The following is a 23174-nucleotide window of genomic DNA, read 5'->3' as shown; positions in this document are numbered from 1 at the left end:
TTAAACAGCTGGACCAACAGGAATGTTAAATGTCTTGGCCTGACATTGGACCAACACATGACATTTAACCCAGCTGTCAGTGTTTTAGCTCGGTCTGCAGGTAGAGCCCTGAACACGTGTGTGTGTGTGTGTGTGTGTGTGTCTGTCTGTGTGTGTCTGTCTGTGTGTCTGTCTGTGTGTGTGTCTGTGTGTGTGTCTGTGTCTGTCTGTGTGTGTCTGTCTGTGTGTGTGTCTGTGTGTGTGTCTGTGTGTGTGTCTGTGTCTGTGTGTGTGTCTGTGTCTGTGTGTGTGTGTGTGTGTGTGTGTGTGTGTGTGTGTGAGTGTGTGTGTCAGACGATGCTTCTGCTGTCTGGGGATTCTGTGAATATTCTCTTTGTAATACTCAGCATCATAGAGCTATTGGTTATCTTACAGCAGTACACAAATTGACCTCAGTGTTGGCTCTTCATGGTGATTTGGGTTGGGGGCCCTCGAGTATCAGACATAAGAGACAAATGCTCCAGCTCTGGAACAGATCTGTGAAGCTGCCTGATCATAGAAAAAGATATTTAATTTTGACACTTTGCATCACCTTCTCTGGACCAGTGAGCTGAAATTAATATTCTATATGAGTGATTTATCTGATATTTTCATTAATGAATGATGGTGTGAGATATTAGATATTTTAAACAAACTGTTCCTAAAGCAGAGAGATAAATGATCTCTGGATGTTTGGAGGAAGCCAAAATAAAGAACCTACTGTCTTAATAAGAACACTTACAGTGTGGAACCTTACATTAAGAATAACTGAACTAAAAGACAAAGATCATTATGGACAGTTGTGTTCAGAAACAGGGAGCTTTAATGCCACACCTGAGGAAGACCGGATTTGTTCACTATGCAAACTGGATGAAGTAGAAATTCAGATTAATTTCTTTCTTTAGCAAAGAGACTCATGTAGTAGCTGATTTTATTTCCAAGGCTGAGGAAACACAGCAGAATTTTTTGTTTATATATTATGCAACATTATTATCTGAGAAAAAGATAATAATGTGTCTGTGTATGTTTATATGCAGATATATGAGAGTTTATGTTGTTACAACAGCCACTGTATGATTAAATACATGTCTTATAAACCCATGTGGGTTCTGCCTTTTTATGAAATTTAATGGTAATTTCAGTTCCTTACATTTGATCTACTTGGGATACCCCACTTCCCTTTTCCTCACCAGGATGTCAGATCCTTTTGGGCAGACCAGAGGGTGTGAAAACACACCTTTGGGTTGGGGGCGTTACTCAAGTATAAAGGTTTAGCTCTCTCAATGTTTGGGATCTTTTTCAAATTAATAAAAATATGTTTCACAAAGTTATTTCAAACCATTTAACATTTGAAATGTTTAACATTTCAAATTTTAAAAACCTGGAGAGGATTTTCTCTCATAAATATAAACCTATCTGCAGGTCAGAGTCACCACAACTGTAACATCATATTAATCTGAGAGCAGAAATAAAACATGAGTCTGACCTCAGAGTCTCCAGTCTACAGTGAGGACTCTTCAGAAAACCACACAGATCCTTCAGTCCTGAATCCTGCAGTTCATTGTTCTGACTTAGGTCCAGTTCTCTGAGATGGGAGGGGTTGGACTTCAGAGCTGAGACCAGAGAAGAACAGCTGATCTCTGACAAACTGCAGTAACTCAACCTGAGTAAAGAATAAAAGATGTGACTTTAGGAGACAAAGTTCCTGCTTGAAAGTGTTCAATGTTTCATCATCTGTTCAGAGGTTTAGAAAGTTTAGAAAGTAGAAGTTTAGAAAATGAAAGTCAAACAGCTGAACCAACAGGAAGCAGCTTCACAACAGTCAAATACAAACAGTGACAAGATTTAATGAGAAAATGAAACACCACTGTAAAGAACCTGGGCTGACTCAAATTGTCAACATTGTAATTTGAACACATCATCTCGGCTCTTCTTGTGTACAAGTCTCTTCATGGTCCAGCACCAAGGTACATCTCTGACATATGAGCCATATGAACCCTCTCTGGCTCTGAGAACCTCGGGGAGTGGTCTCCTGGTGGTGCCCAGAGTCAGGACTAAACATGGTGAGGCTGCATTCCACTTTTATGCTGCTAAATTTTGAAACAGTCTCTCAGAAGATGTGACTGCCCTCAACCTTGACAACCTTTAAAACCAGACTGAAAACAGTTCTATTGAGGTGTCCACATGACAACTGAATGTATTTTTATCTGTGCTTTTTTTTTTTTTTTTTTATGTCTGGATCTGTAAAGCACTTTGAATTACTGGGGGTACAAATTGTGCTCTATAAATAAACTTGCCTTGCCTAAATGGTTTATATTTATATTGATTTATTTGATTTTGATGATTCTGAGAAACATGAGTTCCTTATTAGGAAAGGGACTCATGTAGTAGCTGATTTTATTTCCAAGGCCTCAGAAAGAATGTTCAATCTTTTTATTGGTTATTTGTTGTTTTTAAAATATTATGAAACATTGTTACCTGAGAAAAGGATAATAATGTATCTGTGTATATGCAGATATAAGAGTTTATGTTGTTACAACAGCCACTGTATGATTAAATACATGTCTTGTTAGACATTTTTATGAAATGACATGCAAATAAATAAATGAATGAAATGAAGTACAAACTAAAATCTGAACATTAACATACAAATATTCATGAATATATAATTTCCCCTTTCAAAATACAAGATTGATTAATAAATTATGCCCAATTCAAATGCAATTTCAAAATTATAAATATAATGTTTTCAAAAGTAATTTAGAAAAATTTAACAGTTTAAATGTTAAAAACCTGAAGAGGATTTTCCCTCATAAATATAAACCTGTCTGCAGGTCAGAGTCACCACAACTGTAACATCATATTAATCTGAGAGCAGAAATAAAACATGAGTCTGACCTCAGAGTCTCCAGTCTACAGTGAGGACTCTCCAGAAAACCACACAGATCCTTCAGTCCTGAATCCTGCAGGTACCAGTTCTGACTCAGGTCCAGTTCTCTGAGATGGGAGGGGTTGGACTTCAGAGCTGAGACCAGAGAAGAACAGCTGATCTTGACAACCTGCAGTCTCCCAACCTGAGTAAAGAATAAAAGATGTGTTCAAACAGGGACAAGATTTCATGAAAAAATGAAACAACACTGTAAAGAACCTGAACTGACTCTACTGTCAACATTGTAATTTGAACACATCATCTCGGCTCTTCTTGTGTACAAGTCTCTTCATGGTCCAGCACCAAGGTACATCTCTGACATATGAGCCATATGAACCCTCTCGGGCTCTGAGAACCTCGGGGAGTGGTCTCCTGGTGGTGCCCAGAGTCAGGACTAAACATGGTGAGGCTGCATTCCACTTTTATGCTGCTAAATTTTGAAACAGTCTCTCAGAAGATGTGACTGCCCTCAACCTTGACAACCTTTAAAACCAGACTGAAAACAGTTCTATTGAGGTGTCCACATGACAACTGAATGTATTTTTATCTGTGCTTTTTTTTAACATGTAACATTGTTACTTGAGAAAACGATACCAATGTATCTGTGTATGTTTACAGTTATGTTCATAATAAGCAGTGTCTTTAAAAAGGTGAGTAAACGTAAAAATTTGTCAAATAAATAGTATTTTAATGAACACAAATGCATTGGGGACACTGCACATTCTATTTCAAAGCAAGAAAATTGGAAAAAGTAATTGGATTTGAAAATACTTTAAAGAAAGTCTTTACAAACTGAGAAATGTATCGTATAAACTAAAATATACTTGAAGGTTCAACTTCAACTTCATGACTTCTTCCAGTATTCTGATGTACTCTAACTGATCCATGATCCCTGGTATGTGATAAATAGGACCAAAACCATAGTAGGAGAAACATCCCCATATCACAATGCTTGCACCACCATGCTTCACTGTCTTCACTGTGTACTGTGGCTTGAATTCAGTGTTTTTCAGGACGTCAGACAAACTGTCTGTGGCCCTTTGACCCAAAAAGAACAATCTTACTCTCATCAGTCCACAAAATTTCTTTTTAGGCCAGTCAATGTGTTCTTTGGAAAATTCTAACCTCTTCAGCACGTCTTTTTTTTTTTTTTTTTTTTTTTTTTTACAAAGGGACTTTGCAGGGGCTTCTTGCTGGTAGCTTGGCTTCACATAGACGTCGTCTGATTGTCACAGTATTCACAGGCAATCTTAGATCTTCTTTGAGCCTCCTGGAGCTGATCATTGGCGTAGCCTTTGCCATTTTGGTTATTCTCCGATCCATTCGAATAGTCGTTTTTCTTTTTCTTCCTCGCCTTTCTGGTTTTGGCTGCCATTTTAAAGCATTTGATATCATTTTAGCTGAACAGCCTATCATTTTTTGTACTTCTTTATAGGCTTTCCCCTCTTTTATTAATTTCTTAATAAAAGAATGCTCTTTTTCTGAACAGTGTCTTGAACGACCCACTTTACTCTGTTTTTCTCGGACAAATGCACAGCCAGCATATGCAGGGTCAGTTGCCTTGATCCTTAAATAAGGACCACCTGTTTAACACCTCTTTTTTCCACATAATCAGTGACCTCACTAATTGAACTCAGCACTGCTATTCTTTTGAACACATTTAAATGATTCAGTTTCACAGAATCAGTAGAATGTACGTCATGCCTGTTGGGTCCGTTGGTTTTCTATACATTAACTAACCCTTCTAGAGACGTACTTGCAGAGTAGAAGTTGAAATTCTAACAAAAACAGCGATTTATCTTGCTAGTGATGTGGGACTGCTATTATTTTGAACACAACTGTATATGCAGATATAAGAGGTTATGTTGTTACAACAGCCACTGTTTGATTAAATATATGTCTTATAAAAATATGTAGGAAAGACATATTTATGAAATGACAAATAAATAAATGGATGAGACGAGCCACAAACTAAAATCTGAACATTAACATACATACAACATTAACATTTTTTTTTCAAAGTAATTCTGAAATATTTAACAGTTGAAATGTTAAAAAGAGTCACCACAACTGTAACATTATATTAATTTGAGAGCAGAAATAAAACATGAGTCTGACCTCAGACTCTCCAGTCTACAGTGAGGACTCTCCAGAAAACCACACAGATCCTTCACTCCTGAATCCTGCAGGTTGTTCTTATTCAGGTCCAGTTCTCTGAGATGGGAGGGGTTGGACTTCAGAGCTGAGACCAGAGAAGAACAGCTGATCTCTGACAAACTGCAGTTCTTCAACCTGAGTAAAGAATGAAAGATGTGACTTTAGGAGACAAAGTTCCTGCTTAGAAGTGTTCAGTGTTTCATCATCTGTTCAGAGCTGAAGGTTTAGAAAGTAGAAGTTTAGAGTCATTTAGAAAATGAAAGTCAAACAGCTGAACAAACAGGAAACAGCTTCACAACAGTCAAATACAAGCAGTGACAAGATTTAAGCGGTGTCGCCCCACAATAAGAAGGGTGCCGGTTCGGTTGCCAGCCTGGATTCTGGGTGGAGTTTGCATTTTCTCCCCCGTCTGTGTGGGTTTCCTCCCACCGTGTATGTCTAGGTTAACTGGTGACTCTAAACTGACTGCAGGTGTGAATGCGAGTGTGAGTGGTTGTTTGTCTCTGTTTGTCCTTGTGTGTTGGCCCTGTGATGGACTGGCGACCTGTCCTGTGTGTACCCCGTCTCACCCAATGTGAGCTGGGATTGGCTCCAGCAGCCCTGCAACCCAGAAACGGAAAAAGTGGTAGAAGATAGATGGCTTTCCTATTTGGGCATAAACATTACACAATTATATAAGGACCTGTATGACCACAACTTTAAAGTTTTGTGACTTATCCTATCACACTAGTGGGCTGAGTTAACACAATCAAGACAACAGTGCGACCACGGCTTTCATACCTGTTTCAGATGATCCTGATGCTACTAACCAAGTCATGGTTTAAAAAATTGAACAGTTACATCACAAGTTTTATCTGGGGCACCTCCTCTCCACGAAATTAAGAGAACCTCATTAGAAATGCCCAAGAGCCCGGGGGGACTGGGCCGCCTAAAATCCTGTTCTATTACTGGGCAGCTAATATTTCCAAATTCAATTACTTGATCTCGATGCATCAAAATGAGATGGGACCAATGTGGGCCACAATGGAACTCCAGTCTAACTTATCGCTTTCATCAATCTCACCTTAGCAGCTCCATGCCCAGTTATTTAAGGCTAGAAATTCCTTAAAGATATGGCTGCAATTTAGGAAACATTTCCACCTCAATCTAACCCTAACCCTTCCCCTGGTATGAAACCATCTGTTTCCCTTCGTCCCAAACTGACACTGCCTTTAAAACGTGGCACCTAAGAGCCACTTCTTTTGATACCTACAGTTGGGCAGCTTTGCCAGAAAGCACCTCCCATTTCCTCACTTACCACCTAAGAATGCATTGGACACCATATTGGAGTTAGACCCCAATGGAAGGAGGAGGGCAGCCAAGATCTACCAAATGTTGCAAGATATTGACCCACCGTCATGGGAGAGAACTTGGTTGCCATGGAAAAAGGACTTAAGACGCCGCACTGTCTGAGGAAATATGGCAAAAACGTTTAGAGTGCATACAAACCACATCTCTTTGTGTACAGCATGGTCTCATTCAATTTAAAGTTGTACATAGATTGCACTATTCAAAGGAGAAACTGGCCAGAATATAGCTGAACATCAATCCTGAATGTCCAAGATGCAGCCACAGTCCAGCGACGGTGGGTCACATGTTTTGGTCGTGCAGATCTCTAAACACCTTCTGGACAAAAATCTTCAAAGCTATATCTTACATTTGTGGTGTTAATGTAGACCCTGAACCAGTAATCACCATCTTTGAGAAAATTTCCTCAGAAAAACCTTTGGAGGCCAACCACCCTGAGAGGGCTCCGGGCCCACAGCTAGGGAGAGCTGCCACAGAGACAACCCCGACCCAGGAAGACAGGAGGCCCCACACCAAGGTGTGGAGCCATCCACAGGACAGAACCTCCATCAGAAGACCAGAAGATCAGAAGAAAGACGGCAAAATCTTTTATTTTGGTTATTTGTTGTGTTTAAAATGTTATGTAACATTGTTACTTGAGAATATAGAGGATAATAATGTATTTGTGTATGTTTATATGCAGATATATAAGAAAAACATGAGTCTGACCTCAGAGTCTCCAGTCTACAGTGAGGACTCTCCAGAAAACCACACAGATCCTTCACTCCTGAATCCTGCAGGTTGTTCTGACTTAGGTCCAGTTCTCTGAGATGGGAGGGGTTGGACTTCAGAGCTGAGACCAGAGAAGAACAGCTGATCTTTGACAAACTGCAGTTCTTCAACCTGAGTAAAGAATTAAAGATGTGACTTTAGGAGACAAAGTTCCTGCTTGAAAGTGTTCAATGTTTCATCATCTGTTCAGAGCTGAAGCTTTAGAAAGCAGAAGTTTAGAAAATGAAAGTCAAACAGCTGAACCAACAGGAAGCAGCTTCACAACAGTCAAATACAAACAGTGACAAGATTTAATGAGAAAATTAAACAACAAAATCTGTTTTTAAAAGTTACTTTCAGCAATTTGAGTTGAAATGTTAAAAACGTGAAGAGGATTTTTCCTCATAAATATAAACCTGTCTGCAGGTCAGAGTCACCACAACTGTAACATCATATTAATCTGAGAGCAGAAATAAAACATGAGTCTGACCTCAGAGTCTCCGATCTACAGTGAGGACTCTCCAGAAAACCACAAAGATCCTTCAGTCCTGAATCCTTCAGGTCATTCTGAAGGTCATTCTCAGAGGTCTAGTTCTCTGAGATGGGAGGGGTTGGACTTCAGAGCTGAGACCAGAGAAGAACAGCTGATCTCTGACAACCTGCAGCTCTCCAACCTGAGTTGGAGAAGAGATATTTCATCACCATCGCTGGGCCAGTGAGCTGAAGTTAATATTCTATATTTGTGATTTATCTGATATTTTCATTCATAAATGATGTTGTCATATTACAGATATTATAAACAAACTGTTCCTAAAGCAGAGAGATAAATGATCTCTGGATGTTTGGAGGAAGCCAAAATGAAGAACCTACTGTCTTAATAAGAACACTTACAGTGTGGAACCTTACATTAAGAATAAGTGAACTAAAAGACAAAGATCATTATGGACAGTTGTGTTCAGGAACACTTCCATTAGTCCCAGAAACAGGGAGCTTTAATGCCACACCTGAGGAAGACCGGATTTGTTCACTATGCAAACTGGATGAAGTAGAAAGTCAGATTCTTTTTTTGTTTTGTTGTTCTGCATACAAGCACCTCAGAGGTGTTTTTGTTGGTAAAATGCTTTATATTTAGGTTGATTTCTTTGATTTGGATGATTCTGAGAAGCAAAGAGACTCATGTGGTAGCTGATTTTATTTCCGAGGCTGAGGAAACACAGCAAAATCTTTGGTTTGGTTATTTTTGTGTTTAGATATTATTTCACATTATGACTTGAGAAAAGGATAATAATGTATCTGTGTATATTTATATGCAGATATGAGAGTTTATGTTGTTACAACAGCTGTATGATTAAATACATGTCTGAAATGAACCACAGGCTAAAATCTGCATATTAACCAGTAAATATTCATGAATTAATGAATATATGAATATATAATATATATATATATATATATATAATATATATAAGTTTTTTTCAAAAGTGACTTTCAGCCATTCAACAGTTTAAATGTTCAAACCTGAAGAGGATTTTCCCTCATAAATATAAACCTGTCTGTAGGTCAGAGTCACCACAACTGTAACATCATATTAATCTGAGAGCAGAAATAAAACATGAGTCTGACCTCAGAGTCTCCAGTCTACAGTGAGGACTCTTCAGAAAACCACACAGATCCTTTAGTCCTGAATCCTGCAGGTCGTTCTGACTCAGGTCCAGTTCTCTGAGATGGGAGGGGTTGGACTTCAGAGCTGAGACCAGAGAAGAACAGCTGATCTTTGACAAACTGGAGTTGTCAAATCTGAATAAGGAATAAAAGATGCAGATAAAATCATTGATAATCAGTCAGAAATGTTCAGAAGACTTTAAATCAAAGTTCCACCACATCCTGTCTGGATGTTTGAAGTCATTTCAGCCACTTAAGGCTGAAGTTCAGCAGCTCCTCAATCTAAAACAAAGTGATTCCCTCAGCTGACCTGCAGCTGCAGTGGAATACAGGACATACTTGTGTGTAGGAATACAACAGATGGCTGCTTCATAAATATGTGGCAGCAAAGGAAAGTTCTGCTTTGATGTGAAGATGAAGCTCTAAAATCTTCTAAATGAAGAACATTTCAACATGTGTGGGACTGTTTGTTTTCAAAGTGTGTAGAAGAGCTTTTTGATGTTGACTCCGTCCACAGCAGCTCATCACTCAGCTTCTGTACCGCTGCTCTGAACTCCATCTACTGCAGTAACACACTGACTGAGTATGACCACACCACAAAGAAACACAACTATCACTGTGCTGCACATGAACTCTGCTCAGTGCAGGGAAACCTGTGGTGGAGCTCCAATCCTTTGGAAATAACAGCTTTCAGAGCACAGGGGGGCCACGGCGACGTGTCTGAAAGCCCCATGAGGGCTGGAGTCTCAACAGCACAACTGACTCTGGTCCTCAGCTCCACACCCTCCAAGTCTGAAGACATTTATTAGGACATTAGATTAAAGATCTACCACAGTGGACTGACCTCAGAGTCTCCAGGCTACAGTCTGGACTCTCCACAAGATCACACAGCTCCTTCACATCTGGATCCTGCAGGAGGTTTCCTCTCAGGTCCAGTTCTCTCAGATGGGAGGGGTTGGACTTCAGAGCTGAGGCCAGAGAAGAACAGCTGATCTTTGACAACCAACAGCATCTCAACCTGGAAAAAGAACAAATGATAGAGATCAGATGACTGATAATCAGTCAGAAATGTCCTGATCCAGAACTTCTCCACCTTTTCAAACTCATCACCCACTTTAACATCTCAAATGCGGCTGGTTCACATCAGACTTTGTTCCAATACAAAGCCAAAGACTTTGCAGAGCCAAAATTGATCCAGGACTAAGGTCTCCCTTGACCTGCCAAACATGTGAAACCAACTGTTTGGTTCCTGTACACCTTTTCCTTGTTAATATATTAAACAAGGAAATTCAACTTTTGGAAAAGAATAATTTTTTTTTATTATGAGTACTATTCTTAGAACAACTGGAAACATGAAACAACTATTTTAAATGTTGTTGATCAAAAGTGAAGAAAGAAAAAATCAAGTTCTATGTGAAAATGATTTGTGGATTCAAGATAAAATAACTACAAAAATAATTTAACTGACTTCAGAGTCTCCAGTCTACAATCTGGTCTTTCCAGAAAACCACACAGATCCTTCAGTCCTGAATCCTGCAGGTCATTGTTCTGACTCAGGTCCAGTTTTCTGAGATGGGAGGGGTTGGACTTCAGAGCTGAGACCAGAGAAGAACAGCTGATCTCTGACAAACTGCAGCGCTCCAACCTGAGTAAAGAATAAAAGATGTGACTTTCGGAGACAAAGTTCCTGCTTGAAAGCATTCAATGTTTCATCATCTGTTCAGAGCTGAAGGTTTAGAAAGTAGAAGTTTAGAAAATGAAAGTCAGACAGCTGAACCAACAGGAAGCAGCTCCACAACAGTCAAATACAAACAGTGACAAGATTTAATGAGAAAATGAATAAAGAACCTGAACTGACTCAAACTGTCAACATTGTGATTTTAACACATCAGAAATAACCAAACCGCAGTCAGCCAAACTTTATTTCCATCTCTGATTCTGCCACATATGAACTCCTGTATAACAATCTGAGCTCTGGCAGGTAAGTCCACTCTAAAACCAGTCAAACAGTCTACAAACAAGCTGCAGAAGTTCTAGACAGAAAATCAAACTCATCATGAAGATGAAATGTCTTGGCCTGACGTTGGACCAACACATGACATTTAACCCAGCTGTCAGTGTTTTAGCTCAGTCTGCAGGTAGAGCCCTGAACAAGTCTGAACGCTGTGCTCATCTGGGAGTTCATACTTTCACCCTGTTTTATAATGTGTGTGTGTGTGTGTGTGTATGAGAGAGAAAAAATCATGTAGATCAGTGGTCACCAACATTTTTCAACCACCGTCAGGAATCAGTTCCTGCTTTTCTGACCTTATTGTTACCTCAAATTTCTTTTTGAGACATACATGCATACATGCGTACATGTCATGCTTGCCTGTACCGAGGAATTCATTACAGCTTCATATAAAATCAAAAATAATGATAATACTATAAATACAAACAGAGCTCTGGTATCAGCAGATACCCAAATTCAGGTATCAGGATCAGATCGGAAGTGAAAAGATGTGGATCAGTGCATCCCTAAATCAAACACCAGTATGACTGGAACAACATATGTAAGTATAAAACGTATGTCCACACGCGACACAGTAAGCACAAACACAAACACAAACACAAACTTTCATCAACGTGAATAAATACTTTTCTTCCCATTCTGGAAAAAATCTGTAGTGTTTCGGTCTCTTCGTCTGTGGCTCTGCCGTAATTGCGAATCTGCTTTAGACCATCATGGTCGGCAATGGATATCACCTTTCACCAAAGACCGCAAACAGTTTGCCGTCATAAAAATGCAGCTCGACTTGAAATGTCTCAAAGAGTGACCAGTTGATCACGATCGATGTGTTCGTGACCATTGATGTAGATCAAATGATAGTCAGACAGTCCTGATCCAGAACTTCTCTACCTTTTCAAGCTCATTTAACACCTCATATAGCATCACTTTAACATCTGAAATGTTTCTGGTCCACATCAGACCTTGTTCTAATACAGATACCGAAACCAAGACCAAGACTTTAAAGATCCAGATTCTGATCCAGGTCTAATGTCTCCCTTGGTCCTTGTTGTTTAGTTCCGGTAAGACTTTTCCTTATCAATGTTAAACAAGTAAATTCAACATCGTGAAAACAATGAAAACTATTTTAATTCTTATTACCACAACAACAACAGTAATAATACTGTAATTTCCGGATTATAAGCCACTACTTTTTCACACGCTTTGAACCCTGCAGCTTAAACAACTACGCGGCTAATTTATGGATTTTTATGGGTAACGATCTTCATGCTGCCAATACATTTAGCGTCACATCAGACCAATGAAATTACCTAACAGGTCACAGTGGACCAATGAAATAGTTCGAATTAAATTAAACACACCCACACTAAATTCTTCAGATCAGTCATTTATTTTGCGCTTCATGCACACACCCTTATCATGGAAAACAGATGAAGTAATGCATATGATGCAGCTTTCAAGTTAAAGGCGATCGATCTGGCGGAAAGGCGAAATCTTTTTGTGTAACATAATTCCTGCCATACGCCATTTCCTCCTATATTTCTGACACCTGCGGCTTATAAACAAGTGCAGTCTATATATGTACAAAACTGTTTTTCTCTTTAAATTTAGCAGGTGGGGCTTATATATTCAGGTGCACTCTATAGTCCGGAAATTACAGTAATGGCAATAATAATAATAACAATAATAATAATAATAATAATAATAATAATAACAACAACAACAACAATAGGGAAACAAGAGCACTGCCCTACAGTTCTCTCCGCGTTCTCTCCGGGTACTCGGGTTTCCTCCCACTGTCCTTAGACATGCATGTCTGAGTTAAATGGTGACTCTAAATTGTCTGTAGATCTGAGTGAGAGAGTGAGTGGTTGTTTGCCTCTGTCTGTCTCTGGGTGTTGGCCCTGTGATGGACTTGCCACCTGTCCAGGGTGACCCCACCTTCACCCAGAATTGGCCCCCGCACCCCCACAACCCAGAAACGGAAAAGTGGTAGAAGATGGATGGTTGGATAAGAAGAAGAAGAAGAAGAAGCACAATAACAACAACAACTACAGAAGAACTACTATAAATATGAATATGAAACTAACTAATTTGAAACTAAACTATTTAAAACATTGGAGATCCAAAGAGAATAAATTCAAGTTCTATATGAAGACAATTTCTGGATTAAACATAAAATATCTACAACAATAAGTGAACTGACCTCAGAGTCTCCAGTCTACAGTGAAGACTCTCCAGAAAACCACACAGATCCTTCAGTCCTGAATCCTGCAGGTCGTTGTGACTCAGGTCCAGTTCTCTGAGATGGGAGGGGTTGGACTTCAGAGCTGAGACCAGAGAAGAACAGCTGATCTCTGACAAACTGCAGTTCTCCAACCTGAGTTAAGAATAAAAGATGTGACTTTAGGAGACAAAGTTCCTGCTTGAAAGTGTTCAATCAGAAATGTCCTCATCAATGATATTTGTGTTATTGTGGGTCATCATCATGTCTCAACACACATCATCCAAACAACAGCACAACATTCAAACCACAGCAGGTCCAGTCAGTGAACTGACCTCAGAGTCTCCAGTCCACAGTTTGGACTCTCCAGTCCAGCACACACCAGCTTCAGTCCTGAATCCTCTATGTGGTTCTGACTCAGGTCCAGGTCTTTCAGATGGGAGGGGTTGGACTTTAGAGCTGAGGCCACGACATCACACTCAGTATCTGAGAGTCCACAACCAACAAGTCTGTGATGACACATATTACACATCAAGTCACTGTGACAGAGTACACTACAAATTCACCTGGAGGGTTTGAGGACTAAAGACTCTGAAACTTCCATCTCTCTCTCTCTCACACACACCATCAGAGTTTTAATAATTTTTTAGATGAAGAGACAATATGTCGGCAGTTGGTCTTCCATCGGGTCCTCAGTCTGTCAGGGACCTGACCCAGAGGGGCATACTAATAAGGAAGCTCAACAGAGCCGGACCTTCTTTAGGTGAGCTGACTCAAAAAAGCCAAAAGCTCCAACCAGAGATAACGAGTATCACAACGGTGGTTATCAATTTGATTTGTCGACCCAGGCTTTCCTCGTTAGGATTTGTGTATGTTCACATAAAAAGGGACATTTGTTGCCATTTCTGCAGAAACATTGTCCGATCACGTGATGCATATTTCAGCCAAGAGGAGCAGATTATGATAATGGAGAGCTATGAAGAGTTCAAACCAATAAGAACAGCTAAAAGCAACACTGTCTATAAACAAGGCAAGAGAGGAAGCCTGACAAAAAACTGCAAATCGTGTAAATGCGTAAATTAATATAACCGATTTAATATATATTATATATCATGATATAACTTTAATTCCCTCCCTGACATTGTCTCACAATGAAGAATACGTGGAAATCACTTATATTAGGGCCAAATCAATGTAAAATTTATTTGATTTGTCCCACCTATGGTGACCCCAACACAGAGGTAACTGTCACTTTATTCATTTCTCTAAACGATTCCACAGGTGGAGATCAATGATGAGACACTTTCAGTCTATTCAGAGATACCTTTGGGGTAATTATTTTAATATTTTCAAATAAGAATTAAAAAATGTATTAATTCATCATGGCTTCATTTGGTTGCATTACTTAAATGTGGTTCAACATCTTGTATGTGTATCATATTCCCTGAGCTGATCTGTATCTGTATCACTAATAGAGAATATTGTCAGAAAACGGATCACTGCGGTCTGGAAAAACTCTCTCCCACCGAAGAATACATTGAAAAATTCCTAAATCCACTGGATTTTCCAAAAATGGTGAGGCCATGTTCAGGGAGGATGCTCGATGAAGGGGCAGCGCTTTTTATAGCTGACTTTAAGCTGAAATTGGGAACAAAAACTGGTCCGGACCGGGTTATGTTCACAACATAAGTTACGCTGGTGACATTGTCAGCTTAAAAGAGAGCCGCCCTCGTGACACGGGAAAGCCTGGCTTTAGGTTCAACATAGCTCGCTAAGGCACTAATTTTGTTTCTTAGTATAACCCTCTGGTCTCTCTCCTCTGAGGGACCATGACTCCATGTTGACCTGAAAATATTTGGCTGTCTGCTGACTTGATTTTCACTGAGGTGAGCTCAGTGAACAGTGAAGCTGGTGAAGATGATCAGTCACTGATACCTGCTGATGTCATCAGTCTTTACGATTTCCACTAGAAACACAACTAAGAGAATATTTATCTCTGGCAGCATTTGAATCATCTGGAAACAAACAGCTGACAGTAAAACACCATCTGAATCAGATTTGATTTAAAAACGTCTTCACTAACCTTCAGAAGGATTGATGAGAATGAGAGTGGACTCACCGAGCCTTCCTGCAGTTCATCACAGCTGGGATCAGTCTCTGTCGTCCCTCCTTTGATGTGTTGTACTTCTCCAGGTCAAATTCATCCAGAACATCCTCTGACATCTGTAGCATGTAGGCCAGACCTGAGCAGTGGATCAGGGAGAGTCTCCTCTTTGATCTGGTCTCTGACTTTAGGAACTCCTGAATCTCCTGATGAACTGTCTGATCCTTCAGCTCCATCAGACAGTGGAACATGTTGATGCTTCTCTCAGGAGACATTTTCATCTTCCTCATCTTCTTCAGGTTGTTGATGGCTCTCTGGATGGTCTCTGGTTTGGTTTCTGTCTGACCCAGCAGACCTCCTAAGAGTCTCTGGTTGGACTGTAGAGAGAGACCATGAAGGAAGCGGACAAACAGGTCCAGCTGACCATTTTTATTTCTGAGGGATTTCTCCAAGACTGCCATCAGAAAGTCCTCCAGGGCTGAATCTTGGTGTTTCTTTCCCAGAAAGTTCTTCAGGACCTCCTTGTTCCTGTTGTTGTGACAGTGGAACATGTAGACTGCAGCCAGAAACTCCTGAACACTCAGATGAACAAAGCAGTAGACTGTTTTCTGGAAGATCACACTCTCTGCTTTGAAGATCTCAGTACAGAGTCCTGAGTACACCGAGGCCTCTGTGACATCAACACCACACTGCTCCAGGTCTTCTTGGTAGAACATGATGTTCCCTTTCTCCAGATGTTCAAACGCCAGCCTCCCCAGCTTCAGAAGAACTTCCCTGTCAGCCTCCATCAGCTCCTGCGGACTTGTCTCATGTCCCTCATGGTACTTGATCCTTTTCCTCATGGTCTGGACCAGCAGGAAGTGTGAGTACAGGTCAGTCATGGTCTGGGGCAGCTCTCCTCTCTGGTCTGTAGTCAACATGTGCTCCAGAACTGTAGCGATGATCCAGCAGAAAACTGGGACTTGACACATGATGTGAAGGCTCTTGGACTTCTTGATGTGTGAGATGATTCTGTTGGACAGCTCTTCATCCCTGGACCTCCTCCTGAAGTACTCCTCCTGCTGGGCGTCAGTGAAGCCTCGGACTTCTGTTAGCCTGTCGACACATGAAGGAGGGATCTGACCGGCTGCTGCAGGTCTGGAAGTGATCCAGACCAGAGCCGAGGGCAGCAGATTCCCCTGGATGAGGTTTTTCAGCAGCAGGTGGACCGATGACTCCTGTGTGACGTCAGACACGACCTTCCTGTTGGTGAAGTCCAGTGAAAGTCTGCTTTCATCCAGGCCGTCCAGGATGAACAGAACTTTACAGGCAGCCAGCTGCTCTGCTGTGACCTTCTGTAATGTTGGATGGAAAACATGAAGCAGCCTGAGAAGACTGTACTGCTGATCTCTGATCAGGTTCAGCTCCCTGAATGAAAGCAGAACCAGCAGACTGACATCCTGGTTCTCCAAGCCCTCTGCCCAGTCCAGACTGAACTTCTGCACAGAGAAAGTTTTTCCAACTCCAGCAACGCCGTTGGTCAGAACCAGTCTGATGGGACTCTGCTGGTCAGGTGAGCCTTTAAAGATGTGGTGACATTTGATTGGAGCATCATGGAGGCTCTTCTTCTTAGAAGTTGTCTCCAGCTGCCTCACCTCATGTTGGGTATTAACCTCTTCACTCTGTCCCTCTGTGATGTAGAGCTCAGTGTAGATCCTGTTGAGGAGGGTTCCACTTCCTGTTCCTGTTCCTTCAGTCACATGTTGACATCTGGTCCTCAGACTGATCTTATGTTGATCTAAAAACTCCTGTAGAACACGATCTGCTGACAGAGAAGAGACAACGTCAGACTGAAGACAGAGAGTCTGAGGATTGATGGAAAACTAAAGACGTCAGTCAGAAGTTCAGTCTCACTCTGTTCAGGGCTGGTCTTTAGACCTGGTCTGGTTCTGGATCTTTGTCCACACTGGGGACAGGATGAGTCTCCTGAAGAAGCAGACTGGTCCCAGTGTGAGGTGCAGCACTGTCTGCAGACCCAGTGTCCACAGCTGGTAGAGACTGGATCCTTCAGGACGTCCTGACACTGAGCACAGTGGGACGGCTGCTCCTCTTCAGAGACATGTCTTCTCCTCTTCCTGTCTCTGTGAAAACATTTCTTTATAACTGACATAATCTGACTGATTTTATAAAATGCTTGTGCAGAAAAAACTATCAGTAGTTTGTGGTGATAAATCCCAGGAGATCCATCTCAGTGTCTTCCTGAATCTGCACTGATGATTCAGGAACATGAATATTAATCTGTGAACAGATTTTTACTCTCATGTTCAGTCTCCTACTTTGTCTCCGAGGGTCCAGGTCCATTACTGAAGTCTGGAGGATTACTTTTGGACCAGTCAGACTTCAGAGACAAACAGATTGATCCTGGAGACTCTGGTCTGATCTCCTCTTCCTCATCACAGTCCATCATCTTCAGGACAGAGTCGGTCTGAGAGGGAAACACTTTCTCACTGACAGAAGACAAAGAAGAAACAGGACAAACAGTTTGTTCCAAAGTTACACACCCAAAAATACCAAGCAAAACCAAACACACACAGTCCTTCATCTTCAGGACAGAGTCGGTCTGACAGGGAAACTGACAGAAGACCAGAACAACAATTGAATCGAAGCCCCTGGAATAAGGTGACACAACATCTTTGACAACCCAACCTCCAGTTGGGTTCGATTCAACTGTTGGCCGGATATGACTTTGACCTGGCTGAATGAAAATAACCACAGACTCATTTCATTGTGTGTCCTCATTCTGTCTCAGTGTCTTTTTGTGGACAGAGCTTCATTCAGATATAATAATAAGTTGACCCAATGTTTATGGAAATAGTCACAGTGCCACATCATCCAGGGGTGCCTTTCATACTGAGCAAATATACAGAAGGTAGGATGAATGTTATGAGGGAGATTACAAGACGAAGAAAGGCCCATCCTGAATAAAAACACATGAGTTAGATAAGCACACACCTTCAATACACAAAGCACATTTTTTTCATCATTTCAATATTCAGTTCTAATTTCTACTATTTATATACCTCTGTAATTGTCAAAGAGGAGAATATCATGTAATAAAGAGGAAAATGATGCAAAAACAAGACAAAAAACAAATGTCCAGGGGCAAGTGTTTCTTGTTTTTTATCTTTTGTTGTTTGCTTCAACTTTAAACCGACATCTCTCTTCATCATCACCATCTTCTCTTCTGTCTTCAGTTTAAAAAAAAAACTGTCCACTTCCATGTTTTTGTGGTTTCAGTATTAAAAAAAGCAACAGAACTGAGACAATGCTTTCAGGAGACACAGACCTTGAATATTGAATATGTATTAAACCAGTGTCCTTCTGGATGGAGGTGATCAACAATAAAAATTATTTTCCTAAAAACATTATAGTCACATCATCTTTGATCTGGAATAATGTGGAAAGATTTGACATCAATGTTACTGAACCAGTTTTCTTCTTCATTACAGGAAACAAACATGATGTGATGAAGTTCTACTATCTGTCCAGTAAGTGATGATAAACAATGTGGGGAGATTTTTGAATTAAATCAGTCACTGTGTGGAGAAATCAAACAAAAGTGCTGCCTTTGTTTCTTATTGTTTCTTATTGTAATTGTACTTACTTTGTTATGATTTGGCGCTATACAAATAAATCTGATTTGATTTGATTTGATTTGATATTGTTTCTTATTGTTTCTAAATGTATTAGAAGACAATTGAACCGAGGAAACTGAAGTCAAACTGAGTTTAGTGGCCTCTTAGCCAGTCGATCAGTTCTGAGGAACCTCCATCAATAAACTCAGAATATAATCAAACTACTGCCAAAAGTAACATAAACATCTAAATCAACAAGCATAATGTGATCACAGTGATCCTGTTGATCAGAAATATACAGATTCTCACCTGCTGAAATCACTTCTGGTTGATTTACACACATTCCAGCTTTGTGTGTTCAGAAAACATGTAGCTGCTCGTTCTTCACTTCCTCGTTACTCAACCAGTTTTCTTCCTCCTTATAAGAAACAAACAGGATGTGATGAAGTTCTACTATCTGTCCACTGCATGGTGATAACCAACACACCCTCAGTTGCCTGGTTTGCATTTATTTCAGTATTTTTCTTTCGAAAAAATTTAATTATTGAAGAAGCTGGCTCAATTTTACTGAAGAGGAAACAATGATTGATCAAACTGACAACAGAAGACACATTATTTGAAAGACCAAGTTCTGACCTAAATGAAACAAGGTGAATGGCAGAAAGTAACTTTAGAAGAGAACACTGTTAGTCCTGAGCGACAGATTGTCCGGTAAAATGAAAAAGCAGCAGTGTGATTTAGAGCTGCAGCCAAGAAATACATTACCGCTCACAACATTAGTGTGTTATGCTGCTGGAGGAGGAGAGGGGACCCTGCTGCTCTCTACACTTGATGATCTATCCCAATCACACAGAATAATAATCTGACTGATGTAGATCATGCATGTTTCTGTTTGTATAAAGATCCTTATGATCATTATAATTATTAAAGTGTATAGTGACATTTACTCAGGATAGAGTTATATTCATTCTTATTAGAAAAAAAATGCTGACACTTCACTATCTTCAGTTCAAGTCAATTGTCAGATCACATTCAACTGGTTTAACTGATATCATTCTGATGTTTTCAGCAGTAATTTTATGAGTTCATGTCTTTATCACAAACATTTGAAGAGATCTTGTTACTAAGTAACCACATCATCCACAAACAACCCTCTTTATCTGGAATCTGAACAGGGAGCTGTGAGGAGTTTGATGGCTCATCATCACGATTAAAGCATTCACTGACTGCAACATTTAAATTTATATAAGAGTTTATTTTAATGGTGAACATTAAACAGAACTGAGCAGTTTGTGTTCTTTTATCACTTTGTCTATCTTCCTGTCTTTTTGTCATGTTCTTCAACTCTTCAGCAGCCCATCTGAGTTAGTTACTCTTCTTCTGCTATTATTTCCTAATTCACTCGATTAATCCGACAGCAAATTATTTTCACACCAACACTAGGTTTAAAAGTCAATATCTCCCCTCTCAGCGACACACCCGCTGAAAAGCCGACTCTAGTGAAGGTGATTCTATTCTGAGGAACGTGAAGTTAGCGACACCGGCGGCCATAGTGAAGTGTATCCCGGGGGCCATAGTGAAGTGTATCCTGGGGGCCACAGTGAAGTGTATCCCGGGGGCCAGAGCAGGCGACATCCAGTCTTATCTGAAACTGCTGGCTAAGGGTAAACGGAAATATGCTAATATTGTAGTTCACGTCGGCAGTAACGACACCTGACTTCACCAGTCGGAAGTCACAAAAATTAATATGGAATCAGTGTGTACTTTTGCTAAAACGATGTCGGACACTGTAGTTTTCTCCGGCCCCCTCGCCAATTTAGGTCTATAGAAACTGTGTCTGTCCCCCAACCACCTACATTTAGAAATAAATGACAAACCCAAACTAAACACAAGAGGAGCTTGTCCCAGCATGTGAATGAACCCACTCACTTGTACAATCATATCCTTGATCTTGTTCTAACATATGGCATTGAAATTGACAAGCTAACAATTCTTCCCTCCCTCCGTCTCACTCGCTCTCCTTTCTTCCCCCCTTGCATGTGTTGATAAGAACCATCCTTCTTAAAAAAAACACAGTTTCACCCAGTTCTATGCATTTATCCAGCATTTCCTAACCATGTTCTGCCAAAGTCTCTGTCTCTCCCAGTTCCTCTCCTCTCTCTCCCTGTCCTCATCCTGCAGGGGGTGACTCATCTCCATCCCATGTTCCTGCAACACCTGCTGGTCCCATATTTCATGAATTCTGTACTACAGCTCATCTCTATGAACTTCATACTTCATGCAGCAACATGATGCTGCATGAAGTATGCCTATGCCAATGCCTGTCTCTCTCTCTCTTTCTCTCTCTCTCTCTCTCTCTCTCTCTCTCTCTCCCACTCTCAACCCAACCGGTCGAGGCAGATGGCCGCCCCCCCTGAGCCTGGTTCTGCTTGAGGTTTCTGCCTCTTAAAGGAAGTTTTTCCTTGCCACTGTTGCCAAGTGCTTGCTCATCGGGGGATCTGTTGGGTCTCTTTAAATAAATTTATAAAGAGTTTGGTCTAGACCTGCTCTATATGTAAAGTGCCTTGATGTAACTTTGTTATTATTTGACGCTATACAAATAAATCTGATTTGATTTGATTTGATTTTGACTTTATATATCTGAGAAGGTAGCTGGTTGATAATGATCATCGTGGCCCCAGATATGAGCATCAAACTGTCAGTTTTCAAATAAAAATTGTAAATATCAATTGCTAAGTAATGGGTTTTCATAAGTCGTTGAGCCAAACAGAGTCTCAGCTCTCTGTGTAACACTGAATATGACTTACAGTAAAATCTGATTCCAGAGCAGCTCTGAACTTTCTGTATCAGGTAGATCCTTCATCCTTTGATACTATCAGACATTACGGTCTGTTCTCAGCTCAGCTGGAGTTTTTCTCTGTTCGTCAAAGTGAACTCTGACCTCCATGTCTCAGTGTCTCAGTGTCTCAGTGTCTCAGTGTTACAGAAGTCCACTGTGAGTCTTCGTCCCTCCACAGTCCACAGGGACAAACTGACAGTGAAATAATAATAATGTTAACACTTACTGGCCTCAGCCTTCAGTTTCCCTGCTTCTGCTCTGACAGCTTCAAAATGGAGGCTGAACTCTGAACACTTTCACTTTCAGCAGCTGCGGTTACAGGAAGCACAGGGCCCTGTGTGGGTGTGTGTTTCCTCTGTTGTTAGTGTAACTGACATATTTCCCTTCTTCGGTTTTAGAAATGTAATTCTTTGGAATTGACAGTTTGTCCAAACCAAAGGACCAATTGAAGATGATGTAACAGGAAGATGCAGTGTCACTGAGTCTCCATTTCAACTTGTGTCCAAAGTGTGGACTTCAAACTACATACAGTTTTTAAACCTTCTTCTTTGAAGTTTTAAGGCAGCTGGCATCCTTTTAGTTGCATTACCGCCTCCTTCTGGGACTAGTTATATTTGCTGTTTAAATTCTCCTTAACAGTCCCTTTTAAATTGAAAAATACAGGTGATTGACCCCATAACATAAATATGTTATCATGCACCTGGGGGGTATTTCAGGTAGGAGTTTCAATGAACTTTGAGTCTATCCCTGAACTCTGAGATGGAGAAACTCTGAATCCTAGCCATGCCAATACAATAAAAGGACTGAACTTCTGTCAAAGGCTAGCATATTAAATTAGAGTGGGTTTTTATCCTGATGCAGCTGTAGCTGGACAGAATGGTTTAGTTCTGACTTTGATTACACATCCGGTGCCAGTAGATGCATCTGTGAGGGGGCTGACTGGGGCTTCAGGTGCATCGAAACAGCTTCATATTAGGGTGTTTTGTCAATGACCTGTATTTTCCTTGAAATAAAGCCATTTTCCCTGACTGGGAATTGAACGTGGGAATTGCAAGCACCAGATCCTCGCCAGTAGACCACCAGGGAGCATTCTAATGCTCATACAAACATTTTTGTGGACTGAACTTCCATTAAAGACTAGCAGAGAAACAACAAGGTAAAGGTTTCTGCATCGTTGTTCAGTCAGACCAACAGCAGGCTGCCATCCACAGTTCATCACTTTTATTTTCATTCCTTCTTCCAATTTTTATATTTATCATTATAATGTTTTGCTGCGTTTCAACTCCTTAAGAACAAGAGCAGTCGCACCACACAAGCATTTCAAAATAAAGCCAATTTAGATAATTTTATTTGTATCTTTAGTTCAGCAAAGCACAACACTGTTGTGAGGCTCTGTCCACTGGTCACTGGTGCAACATTGGGTTGATCCGGCCACGTGTGAGAGCCCATAACCAAGACCAGTGTCATTAAAAACCACTGTGATTTTGACCATTTGCATGCAATGGTGGTATAGTGGTAAGCA

At 40.6% G+C, this 23174-nt stretch overlaps 1 protein-coding gene and 1 long non-coding RNA gene across 2 annotated transcripts; both read right to left on the bottom strand.

The window, feature by feature from the left end:
• Window positions 1-7279: 7279 nt before the first annotated feature.
• LOC115038417 (uncharacterized) lies at window positions 7280-8873 on the bottom strand. The gene is made up of 3 exons (XR_003840543.1): window positions 8825-8873; window positions 7692-7875; window positions 7280-7333 (listed from the first exon to the last, which is right to left on the bottom strand). It is a non-coding gene; the product is annotated as an uncharacterized LOC115038417 (long non-coding RNA).
• An 842-nt stretch (window positions 8874-9715) lies between these two features.
• Window positions 9716-16497, bottom strand: LOC115038402 (NLR family CARD domain-containing protein 3-like; the record flags this gene model as incomplete). Its single annotated transcript, XM_029497239.1, has 5 exons — window positions 9716-9881; window positions 10332-10508; window positions 13078-13251; window positions 13431-13604; window positions 15215-16497. Coding segments are annotated over 5 exons (1974 nt in total), but the record flags the coding sequence as incomplete, so codon positions are not given.
• Between the last annotated feature and the right edge of the window lie 6677 nt (window positions 16498-23174).

The sequence above is a fragment of the Echeneis naucrates genome, unplaced genomic scaffold, assembly GCF_900963305.1.
Source record: "Echeneis naucrates unplaced genomic scaffold, fEcheNa1.1, whole genome shotgun sequence".
Taxonomy (NCBI): domain Eukaryota; kingdom Metazoa; phylum Chordata; class Actinopteri; order Carangiformes; family Echeneidae; genus Echeneis; species Echeneis naucrates.
This window is presented reverse-complemented; position numbering and strand designations above follow the sequence as displayed.